The 12,623-nt window shown below is 36.0% G+C and overlaps 1 protein-coding gene across 2 annotated transcripts in view; it reads right to left on the bottom strand.

Annotated features, from left to right (window-relative positions):
• LOC140936760 (unconventional myosin-Ie-like) overlaps positions 1-9,306 on the bottom strand; it is a 34,056-nt gene extending 24,750 nt beyond the window's left edge. For both annotated transcript variants that reach the window (XM_073386247.1, XM_073386246.1), the window contains exons 1-11: positions 9,181-9,306; positions 8,956-9,090; positions 7,245-7,334; positions 6,347-6,441; positions 4,825-4,912; positions 4,215-4,304; positions 3,640-3,717; positions 3,270-3,354; positions 1,937-2,040; positions 1,308-1,440; positions 370-433 (exon numbers count right to left, since the gene is read on the bottom strand). In XM_073386247.1, coding sequence (XP_073242348.1) covers positions 370-433; positions 1,308-1,440; positions 1,937-2,040; positions 3,270-3,354; positions 3,640-3,717; positions 4,215-4,304; positions 4,825-4,912; positions 6,347-6,441; positions 7,245-7,334; positions 8,956-9,090; positions 9,181-9,183 — 965 coding nt within the window. In that variant the 5' untranslated portion in view covers positions 9,184-9,306. The remainder of the gene's footprint in view (positions 1-369; positions 434-1,307; positions 1,441-1,936; positions 2,041-3,269; positions 3,355-3,639; positions 3,718-4,214; positions 4,305-4,824; positions 4,913-6,346; positions 6,442-7,244; positions 7,335-8,955; positions 9,091-9,180) is intronic.
• Between the last annotated feature and the right edge of the window lie 3,317 nt (positions 9,307-12,623).

The raw sequence follows: 12,623 nt of genomic DNA on the forward strand, positions 1-12,623 counted from the left end.
GTCACCACTGGTCTCCCTGAGAAACAACTGAAGAAATTCCATACTGGTGAAGTGTTGCTACCCAGATCTGGGTAGTGCTACTGACTGATTGAAGCAAATTTCTCTTGCACAATGACTAATAAGAAGCACTACCCAGATCTGGGTAGTGACACCTCACCAGTATGGAATATCTACAGTCATTTCTCAGACATCATTTCGCAAGGAAATCAGTGGTGGCATTGCAGAATGTTGGCCATTTTGTCATGCTACATAATCAGAGGAACAATTATTTGACTTTGACTCATAATAAAAAACATTTTAGACTTCATCAAGGGTAACAGTTCACATTATGACTTTTGAGCTTCTGAGCTTCTAACAGTGACTTCGTACCTGGTTAACTTCTCTTTTAATAACATGTCATTCACACCCACTAGGTAAGCTGGATAGGCCAAGACTAAGATATACAAAGATATACAAACAAAGATATACAAGATAAGATATACAAACAAACCAAGTAATGTTTAACAACACATTGTCATGGTCATTTCAAGGCTGTCATTAAGAGGCAGGGTCCAGGGATTTCCCCCGGCTTCTTTCAAAGGAAAATAGACAAAAAATAGAACCAAACAGAATCCCTAGCCCACCTACTTGAAATCTTGGTGACAGTCAGGTCACTTGATAATAGTTACTATCAGCTAGGGTTATACATGTACAGTGGAACCTCAATATAACGAAGTGCTAAGTGATTGGCAAAATCTGTTTGCTATAACGAAGTTTCGTTATATGAAGGTTTCTTTTCCATATATTTTACTATAACTGGGGTAAAGAAAATCATTTGTTATACCGAGGACATCGTTATATAAAGGTTCCTTATATCGAGGTTCCACTGTATTGAAGTACAACAGTATTTCAGTGGTGCAGAATCCCAAAAACAAAATCATTACATCTATACAGCTTGGAAAGAAAGTCATGTCCAACAGCCCAGGGCTAACTAGTGGATTTTGCTATTGGGTTAGTGAATTCTTTTCTTAACATTGCTTGCCTAAGGGGGAGGGGAAATCTTTTGGGGAATTCATACTTTAGAAGAACTGTATTCAATCCTGCTTATCAAAATTTTTTTTCAAGCTGGTTAAAAAGACTTTTGGGCTTAGTACATGCGAGCTACAGGTTGCCCAAACGACAAGCTGTATTTGACCTTCTTTGCAGTCTGCCATGTATGAGCTGAAAGGTAACATAAGTGCAACAACCAACAAGAAAGAAAATAAAACTTGTTGAATTTTACTAACACAAATGTACTTTACAAATACAGAATGATGAAAAGTACATACATTCATCGTCACTTGGCACAGCATAATTGCCTTGTTCACTGAATGAGATATTCCCTAAATGAAGAACCCCGGCCACTATCTGCAACACACTGGCTTGATCATCATCTGAGATACCTATAACATCCATGGCTTTCTGCAAACATGGCAGTAAATTAATGACCAACAGATTGACAGTCACAGAACTCTGTATATAAGTGATATCTTCTTGTCACAACACTAGTTATGCCCTGTCTAAATAGGTCCAATATAATGCAACACGTAAGCTTCTTTTATAAGATTTTGCTCACAACTGAACAGTGTCAGTGACTGGGTGTTTAAAGTTTTTGACGAAAAACAAGTCCAGAGTTCTTTTTTACTAAACCTTCCCATGCAACAAGTTAGATGGCAAAGAGACACCATCAACACTTTTAGAGGCCCCAACAATCATGGCTCAACATCACCCTTCAGTGTTTTTTTTTTTTTGATCCAGCAGTTGTTGGATGATGTTGGATCATTTTAAACACATTTTTAACTTCCACAGTCCTAAGTAAGAAGCAGGCTACACATATATTGTTTTCCATGTACGGCTGCAGATCTGACTTGAGGGGAAAAGGTTGGACAGACACAACAAACATACAACAATCACTCACCCTTGTTTCTTCATACTCCTTGACGTCATCAGTACCATCCACCGAGTATGTACCACTTTGATTCAGGTAATAATAATAACTTGGATCTGTCAGACCCAACTGACCTATTGAACACACACATGTAGATTTAACCCTTTAAGTCCCAATAACGTGTCTAACGTCAATTTTCTCCTAACGATATCCATACAATGTCAAGAGATTAGGTTATGAGAATTAATAAAATGATCACCTAAGGGAAAATGCCTCGATCTTTTATCAAATTCTCTCAACTTATTCTTGAAGGAAATGTATAGAGATCAGTTTGGAGAATTTGTACGTGGATATTGGGGCTATGAAAATTAACACACATTACCAATTAAATAAGTTTAGAATAACCATTATTATTATAAATTAGGTTAATAATATCATTGCTTTATAGTTTAAATATTTGTGATCACCTCTCGTGAGTTAACCAGTGCCTTAAAATCATTTTTCCCAGTCAAAGCAGGTTAATAGTTGAAGTAATCAATTGCATCCTTGACAGTCTTTTTTTGCATTTGGCTTCTAACTTTCCCGATTTCAAGCACAATATTTTACAATTATAGTTTAGATTTAAGTGGTAGCTTTTTCACAACTTTTCTAAATTAGTTCTCAGACATTTTTAGCTTTTATTTCACTACTATTCAGGGCTCAAAATGCATGTCATGGCCAGTGAACGGACAATGTCCATCCAGAATGGCATTTAAACTGGCCAAAACCTTCACTCGCCGATCATGTTGACCGACCACATGCACTCTTTTCTTGAACAAAGAGCCAAATCCTTGCCTCTGCATCTTAGGTTTTGTCTCCTTGTTAAAAAAATACAATCATGTTCACTGACAAAAAATTAAACAAGGATAAGTTAACTTTTTTTCTAATATTTTGACTGGTCAGAAAGGAGACTTCACAAAGCAAAAATTTCTTTGGCTGGTCATCGTGTCTGGCCACTGTGTGAAAATTATTTTGAGCCCTGCTATTGCCCTCCCATTACTGTGAAACTAACAAAAAGTTCTATGAACGCCAGAAATATCTCTGGAATGCCGAGAAGGAAAAGGTTAACACCGTCAATAAGTTCAACTGCCCTAATCTTTGCTGCGATTGGTCATAGCAAAATTAACATATCTGAAATATTTCATTCGTTCATGGTTTTGATACTTTGACAGTAAATGACCTTGTCAATAATACATGAATTACTACATGTATTTACTATTGTTCAACAAATTGGCTATTATTGGAGAAAAAATAAAATAACTTTTAAACTTTTAAAATTTTAACTATAATAATTATATTCTGAATAAATGGACCTTAAATCTACCTTTATCTTCCTGTGTTGAACCCGTGATAAGTTGGTAGAAAATATGAAAGTTCCTTTCTGATGGATTTTGACTGACAACTCTAGACTAAAATAGCAATGATGGTGTTATTAGGAGTAGCAGCTGTAAGGCTCTATTGTAAATAACTCTTTGGTTATTAAAATTTAAGTTCATTGTATAACCTTATTTTACTCTAAATTAAATATTATGTTGTAAATACATCTGCAATTTTTACTTTGAAACAATCTACATACACGTACTTTGTTGGAAAAATGGGTCAAAGTTGAAAGGGCTGTAGTAGCTGTTTGTGATACCTAGACCAACAGAATATGCAAATTTACAAAATGTTGTGCACAAAGTAAAGGAACACACCTTTTCTAACAGGAAGTTCGAGATCTTCCCTCCATCAGGTTGTCCACCCTTGGTGAACTGAATCTCAACATACTTTCCCTAATGAAAACAATAATATACTGTAAGCAATATCATGAACTAGAAATGTTGAATAAATCGCTTTTAAAGTGCAAAAATTATCACAAGCATCTGACAAGGGCCTGTGATCATGCACATATTCAACAGTTAATCTCTACAAGATTAAGGTCGGGCAGCTTATGACAATCCTAAACACTACTTCAGAAGAAAACATTTGCAGACACTTAAGTTCCAGAAGACTTGAACCCTTGAACATGAAAGAGTGGCTAAAACTGTAGTGCTGCAGGTAGGGAGCTGTAAGATGTAAACCCATATCACTTTGTAACGTATAAGAAGTGAATATCATGTCTAGAAAAAGCTGTCAAGGTTGTTTATCATTAAGATGGAACATGTAAATGTTACATCTCAAGGTGATATCAAATGAGTCCACAAGTCATGAAATCCATGGCTACCATGTGATACATAACAAAACAATGGTAAAGAAAAACACAACACAAAACATTTTGATCCCAACTTACAAATCTACTGGAGTTGTTATTTCTGACTGTTTTGGCATTACCAAAAGCCTCCAAAAGAGGATTAGACTCTAAAATGACATCTTTGACTTTCTGTGGAAATATGTATCAGTGATTAAAAAATGTATCAGTGATGTTACAGTATACTCTTAACAGCTCATGAACAATCTTTCTGCTCAGCCTCTCCATTGTACTTGATAGGGAGTATAAGCAACCACAACAATAATAGAAGTGAAAACTTCATTAACAGGTGGATGTTGGTGTATTTGTGTTCTTTCAGATTTAATGATTGTTATTTATAAATATTGCCTTGCTTGATTTACCAAATGTTGATGAATTCTAATGCAGTTGAACTGTTAAGAACTGCATACAAGTTCAAAAAGAGAAATGAAATTTGTCAGTGTGCCTTTACAACCTGTTGCATCATAAATGTTTATGTTATACAGCATGCGGTTGTATAGAGGATATCAAAGAAATGTACCAAAAAGCGTACGTTTCGTGTGCAGCACTGTTGTTGATGTTGCCGTCATTGCTTTGCCCCTTCTAAACGCAAGAGTTAAGTCTAAATGTAAAAATTGATGCACATGTGAAATGATGTAGAAAGACAGATTACCTGTACACTTGGGCCTCCTCCTGACACTTTGGCAAGATAGTTCATAATGAACTTGGCACAAACTGTCTTTCCAGCTCCACTCTCTCCACTGTAATAAAAACACATTTCAAACAGTTATAACAGGCTATGTGTAATATTCATTTCATAGCACAGTCAAACATGTAAGTATAATGTTCACGCACAAAGCCCCAGCAAAGCCAAGGCCTGTCATTGGGGAGCAATAATTTCTGTAAATGTGATGTTAATGTGAACTGGAAATGAGTAACCCATTACAACAGTGACAATAACACAAACTGAAGGAAATTTTGAGTCCTCATACATGTGATATTGAATAAGACCACCAGTTGCTGAACAACATTTTACACATAAAGGTTTAACTAAATAGATTATGCAAGGAGAAAGATACCTTGTTCCGCTTTTTGGAAATTTTTAAGAGGGGCAATGGGCAACACACAAAAAACAGGATTGAGGGATTGCTAAAGTTAACTGCCTCGTATGACAGACACAGCTTGAATTGACACCAAGTGTCATTCTTAGAGAGGAACCTACATTGCAGGAAAGTGGAAAGTAAAAAATAAACATCTGAAGAGACATGTCTGAGTTAGGCAGGGACTATTAGACCCACTTTCAGGGAGCTTGAGTTTTATTCAGCCAAGCATAAGGCAACCACATATGCAAGTTAATTCTTGTGTCAAGTCAAAACAAGAACTGGCACAAATGCAACAGTATAATAAGCGCAAAAGTACAGGAAAAAATTAGTGCCTTGTGGTCATTGCACTTAAGCTCTCATTGTATGTATACCTTACAGGTCAATTTGTTCTAAAGTTAAATTTTTTAACCTAGGTTGATTCTTGATTTTCCTTGTCTCCAAGGGCCAGGAGGCAAAGGAAACTGAGAATCAACCTAGGTTAAAGGAGACAAGTTAGATAAGTACAAAATGCCTGTTAAATTAAGAGAAACGTAAAAATAACAGCTTAAAACATTAAAGGAAGGTTAAAATAACACAACTGAAACAACAGATTCCACGGGTGGGCAACACTGAAGAAGACTGAATTGGATTGAGGTTAGGGTTTTTGAAAACTGTTCAGCCTAACAGTTTTTCAAAGTTGATCCCTGCTGCTTGCAACTTCAAAACTAATGCTTGGGAGACATATTTGTTTGTCTCGGATCTCTGATTTTGTCATTTACATGTAATTTATTTGCTTGCTTTAAGTTCCATAGTGCTTGAGGGAGAGTTATTGGCAAAATTAAACAAAATAAACTGGACGCCATGACACAACCCCTTTAAATCAAAATTACCCTGAAATCAAAATTAATTTGACCTATAACATATGCTGGTGGCTAGACTGTTTTCAAGGTAAAACAAGGAATTTTATCCTTCTGTTTGTTTTTACGTCACTACTGAAAACTAGGCTTTAAGAGAAAGTCAACCATACTATACATCATAGTCCTAGAGATACATGTATGTCAGTTAGTTTCAGTCCTTGATAGGGAAAGAACTTAACATAAGACAGTTGTCTACCTGATAATAACACACTGGTTCTCCTGATCAATTAACATGTTTCTGTACATGTTGTCAGTCAAGGCATAAATGTGAGGTGGGTTTTCATACGATGCCTACAAAGAAAAAATATATACCCTGCTATTACATGTATCAAGAATTGTTTTGGCCATCTTTAACTTATTGTGAGTTGAAATAATAAGTCCAATATGACATATACCATCATGATGATAGCATACAAATTTAACAAATTATTGTGCTGTGGGAAAAAGTACTTTATTTGAGTGGCAATGTGTTTCTCACGACTGTTCATTTATGTTTTGCCCAAAGAAACATTATACATCAGTTCTTCTCATCATCAAACTAATAAGAAATTGGCTGCCACAAGCCACTAAGCCTGGTGGGGATACTTACTAAAATGGCCAATGAGCTTTATTTTAAATTTTCAGGAATATATAAAGGTAGTGACTTCAAGTGCTGAAGATAATAAAGATTAGGTCGGAAGTATGCCATTTAGGTACTTAAAAGGATCTTTTTTGAACTGGTGCATATTTCGGCAGTATCAAAATTTTTCATTTATAAACACATGCTCAATGAAAATGACAAGAAGACTTCCCATTTTAGCAAGTTACTCTTGAGACGGCCAGTTACAGTAGTTATTATTAAACTTATTGGCTTTGTGTTTGATTCTAACCCTAACCTTTTAGAGTAGGCTAGAATGAAAAAATTGTGGCAATTTTCAACCAAAGGTATACAAAAGGGGTACTTTTTCTGTTATAAAATAATGGTCATGAATACATAAATCACTAAGGGGCTGGAACTTGAGGTTGAGATTCCTCCAAGTCAGCAAGCTCTGCTAGAGAACAAACTTGGGCTGTAGTTTGCATCCGTTTTTGGCTCAATAATCATATCCACTTACAGCTCCTTGGTACATGTCAACTTCTTTATCAGTGAAGTATGGCATCTGTTTAAATGGGTTGACAGAGATCAAGACAGGACCAATGTATGTCTGTATGTTGGACAGGTTAAGTATACAAAACAACTGCATATCATGTTTTATTTAACTAACCACTTCAAATTGAACAGTTATTAGTGTATAAGCTATCAAGGTATGCATTACAGCTAAAATGTAGAATAACGTGCTTCCTTGTATAATTACACAGCTTGAAGTAATTAAATACTCATTACTTTAACCCTTTTGTCCCATGAGTGACCAAACATCAATTTTCTAATAACAATATCCATACATAATCTGAAGAAAAGGGTTACAAAAATTGATTGAATGATTACAAAAGAGAAAATGTTTCGATCTTTTAATAAACTCTTTCAACCAATTCTTTAAGGAAATGCATGGAAATCAGTCTGGAGTATTTTCATGTGGATGTTTGGGCTGAAAGGGTTAAATTAAGTTCTTCTCTTTAGCAATGACCATAGAGAGTATGACGATCGGCTTACTACCATCAAGAAGTGCAAAATAGCACTTAGAGGGTAACCAACTCTGGAGAAATCCTGTGTATGGTGTGTTTAAATACCTTACTAGGTATTTAATTTGATCTTATTCTATCAAGCAGTCACCTAGGACTTGCACTACATTTCATGCTAAGACCTGTAAATGTCTAAGAATGTAGTTGCCCAGACAAGTGCTGGACCAGGTGATGGGACAATTAACATTCCTTTCGACTAAATCATTCTGGTGAAAATTGTTTCAGATGACTGTTCAAGTGGAAAATGACAGCCTCTGTAGCCAACAGACTAAGTATAGAAATGATAGTATTTTAACTACATTCTTCACACACACTATCAACATTTTTTATTTGCCCTTAATAATTGCAATAAATAAAATAATAAAGATCTAAATATAAAGCAGTTAAAAATCCATATAAAAGAACTATTAGCCTTTGGCTGCCTTTTTCTTAACTTCCTCAAATAATAAACTATGTATGACAATTTTACATGTTTCTATTTATTTAAGCTTACATGTGTGAGATTGTTAGGTCAAGATGAAGTTTATAATTCACTATCCATCTCATTTGAGTGGCACATGAATTGCTTTTAATATGCCACTAAACTTTTATGAATAGTGATGTAAAAAAACTAACTAGGAGTCAGCTGTTGTCAAATAAGCTTCAATTTAGGAAGTTAACAGCTACAAAGTAAACCACCTCTGTTTGAAAGACGCCCCGCCGAGAAAAAGCTCAAATTATAATCCCACTTTAATTCACGAAAATAAATTTTAGAAACATTAAGACAGGCTTTAATATAAGAAAGGTAAACTTATCTCCTGCTTAACAGTGTGCGATTATTTTAGCGGTCAGCCCTGCATAATATTGAAGTCTTCTTTGTCTTATTCAGCTGGCTTAAGCTTCACAAACAAAACCCACGGAAAAGCACCACATTTGAGCTCATATTAAGGTTACTTATTGAAATCCTAGATTTAACTATCAATGATATCTTATGCTAAAGAATATGAGCGAATTTTAAGCTCATATTAAAACGAAAAAGAAAGACTGTACGCAGTTTCTAAAAATATGCGTAAGGTGTTAGGACAAGATACACAAGGTGAAGTTCATGCCAGCTTCGCCGCACACCGCATTGCAAGGCTAAAGTTTAGCAGTATTGAAAAAGGATACGAAAATAAGATCATCCATGTAACGCTTTTTTAAGTTATCCACAATGGCCGCTTCTTGGATCTTAGGTAGAAGAACCATATCTTCCACCCCACTGGCTTTAACATTGCCTTTGCTTTGCCAATGATAGTTTGAAGGCTGGAAAAATATAAAAAGATTCGAGATTCGATTTCACGTCGAATTATTTTGGCTAGCAACGCGAATAAATTCTCATGTTGCGGTACTTACCATCTTGTCGGCTGTAACTGTTAGCTATGGATTAAGAACGAGTTAGAAGAAAGAGGAAGGCAAACTCATCCTCTACACAAAACTTAGAGGTATGTAGGACGCTACCGGAACCTCCTTCGGTTCGGAAGTAGTGATGTTTTTATTTGCCGCGCATGATCATAATTATTCACCATATACGGAGGAACAGGTTTCGAAATCTAACAAGCGCAGCGATTGGTCAAATATTTCCTTACAGCCAATCAGAACGGCGTTCGTAACCACAGCACCTACGGGTTAAAAATAGCGTTGATAGGGATGTCGCCTTGATTTCATGATATTGTCGCTTTTTCACGGTGAATTTTATCGACAAAATTTTAATTAACTCTAAACTTCCAGAAAACTCGCCAGAAATGTAACCACATTGAAATACAACACAAAAAAAATTATTTTGGTAATTTTTGTGTCCGAAAAATCATCCAAAAAGGAACATTTTCTTACACATTTTTACGTTTTGAATTTTCGACAAAAATATTCATTGTCAAAATTGAATGAAATGAAAGTCTTTAATTGTTAGCGAAGATACCTCTTAATTAATGCAAAAATATCCAAAAGATTCTTTGAAAATGATGTCATTCGATAACATGTGAGTTTACAAGTTACAGGTGTGTGCATCGGGGAGAATAGAAAATTAATATAATCCTTAAAACGTGACAAACATGGGGTTCTAAAATTTTTTTGCTTAAAACAATATACCAAAAGCTGAAACAGAGCATGTATATAAAAATTTCATGGGATTGAGAAACCTTTTTTTTATTTTGCTCCAAAATTATTTTATTTAAGAATGGAATCATATTCTGGGATCAAATTTCCGGACCTACAAAAAGTCATTTTTGAAAATTAAAAAATGCTAAAACTTCTACTAAAATCAAAAGTCTGACAAAAGCCACTAACGTACACACAAGCACACACACATTGATTTTGATCAAATTTTCTTCAAATATAGGCAGGTTGAATCACATCCTTTTAAGTGTTTAAAAATCATTCTAAAGTATACTGTCCTACTTCATTTAACTTGTATCACGTATTCGATATTATTGGCTTCGACGCAGAGCTAAGCTTTCGCAACATCAGTTGGAATCTCTTAACAGTGGCCTAATTTCTAATTTACTTTGGCAACTCAGCTAATAAAACAAAAATTTTGATGTGTTTCAGGCCACCACCGACGCATTGTCACGCTCGGATTATATTAGACCAGGAGCCGATTAGACTCTCTTCGAACTTGCCTTTACCCCGCAGAGTGACATCTAGCTACATCTCAGTCCTAGGTGGGTCTGGTTTACTGATGATAAGCCGAAACGCGACTGTATCAATTAAGAAAGTTTTAATCAGATATAACAAGAAAAAGTCCTAGAGGGCTAAGGGAGCCCTTAGCAAAGTTTTTTTGGGTTACGCCCCGAGGTCCAACGTACCCAGTTAGATAATCAGAGTGGCCCGATTCATGTGAGTCGAAGTAAGCAACGTGTTTTGTTGGCTCGTGTGTTCTTTGCAAAGCAACAGAGACTATCAAACAAAAAAAGTGTGCTGAAATAAAACCAGCTTCTCGATCTATAAGTCTCCATATGTTTTTAAAAAACCTATTAATTTTTGTCAAGACGTTTCCAAGAAACACTTCACTGTTAGAAAGCATGCGTAAAAACCAGTTTTATGTTCTTTAATAATTTCATTTTTGTGTTTGTTTTGAATAAAACCTTGCAAAAGATCTCCCTTGAAATTAATAAAGCTTAGTTTATGCCAGATTCACGACAGATTGCTTAAATCGGATAGCGTAAAATTCTGAAAGACGGATCGACAAATGACAGTTATTTATAGACTCGGGGTAAACGGAAACAGTTAAAGCTTATATGACAGCATAAATAGCATTGATAATGACTTCCCCCACAACGAATATATAAAGAACCAAGGTAAGGTCATAGAATCTAATATATTTTTTCTAATGAGATCAACCTCCAGAGTACGTACGTACATGTTTTTAAAATACTTAGGTGATAATTGTTATGAAGATTCATAGACTGACAGCCAGACGCATCAGTCATTGTTCCAAAAATAAGTCACCATATCTGTATTGTATTCCAGTAGGTTGGTGTATGGGGCAGTTCCTGCTTAGCCTGTGAGTAAGCCCTCCGGGACGCTACGTCTCTGGAATTTGAATATGTGTATCGAAAAAGTGGATGCGAACTTGAAATGCTGATTGGCGAAGATGACGTTAGTAATGACGTCATTACCTTTGTCACTTGTTCTACATAGCTCAGTCGACGGGGAGCCATAGGGGAATTGGGGGTGGAATTCAAATTCCAGAGACGTAGTTGCGAGCTCTCCTTCCTTTTCCCGCCCCGCCGACAAAGCGTTCCAGCTGTTTCCACTTTACCTGCGTGCAGACGTCTTCTATTTCCATTGTTTCACGTAGAAAAGGGACTCCGCGTGCAACAAAGGAAATAGAAGACGTCTGCACAATCAGTGGTCGGTTCCGGCAATTCTACTTTTTGCAAAAAACGCGGATAACGAAAATGAAAAAGGCCTAAAAATCAAGATCTTTATTTGTATTCTATACTCAAAACTGAAAAAAGTGCCAGTTTTTGACAGCTGTCGGTCGAGTGCATTCCGCCAAAAGTACCAAACAAAGAAAGGGGTCGGGAAAAAGTCGACTTTTTTGGACTTTAAAGAAAGAGGCAAAAAGCTGAAAAACTCGAGAAATTTCTCTTTCCAGCTTTTTTGCGATTAGTTAGATACAAATAGTACTCAAGAAAGTTGCCTCAATTTATATCGAAGACAAACCCTAAAAATATCCGACTTTTCATGAGAAAAAGGGGCACTTTTCTCAGGTTTTCATAACGGCGAGTGAAAGTTAAAAAAGGTATCCTTTTTTTAGTTTTGAGTGTGCAATACAGAGAAACACCTTGATTTTTAGGCATTTTTCATTTTCGTTATCCGCGTTTTTTGCAAAAAGTAGAATTGCCAGAACCGACCACTGATTCAGCACGCAGGCAATTTCCACTTTGCCCACTTTGATGAAGACCACGACATAGTAGGTCCGCATTTTTTAAAATAATAACAGAATCCGAATTGTTAGTAGTCTCCGAAGATGCTTCAATGAACCCATCCAATGGGCAATATTTAAGCGCTGACCTCCAAATAGACGAGTGGGATATTATTCGAATCACGGAGATGAACCTTTGTTTTTTTTTTGCCCTAGTTTGTTTATTTCTTCATCTCTTTTATTTCATTTTAAAGAAGAACACAAGTTTCGGTGCAGGTTAGATCACTATTCATGCGCACCGCTATTTCCGGGGCGGAAGACGAATCTTTTGAGCTTTTAAGCGTTTTCTTTTCCGCTAGTATTTTTTCTTTAAACAGAGCTGGGTGGCGCGCAGGATACTTATGCAAGGAGAAGGGGGAAGGACGTGGCA

Source organism: Porites lutea, chromosome 5 (genome assembly GCF_958299795.1).
Source record: "Porites lutea chromosome 5, jaPorLute2.1, whole genome shotgun sequence".
NCBI classification, from domain to species: Eukaryota; Metazoa; Cnidaria; class Anthozoa; order Scleractinia; family Poritidae; genus Porites; species Porites lutea.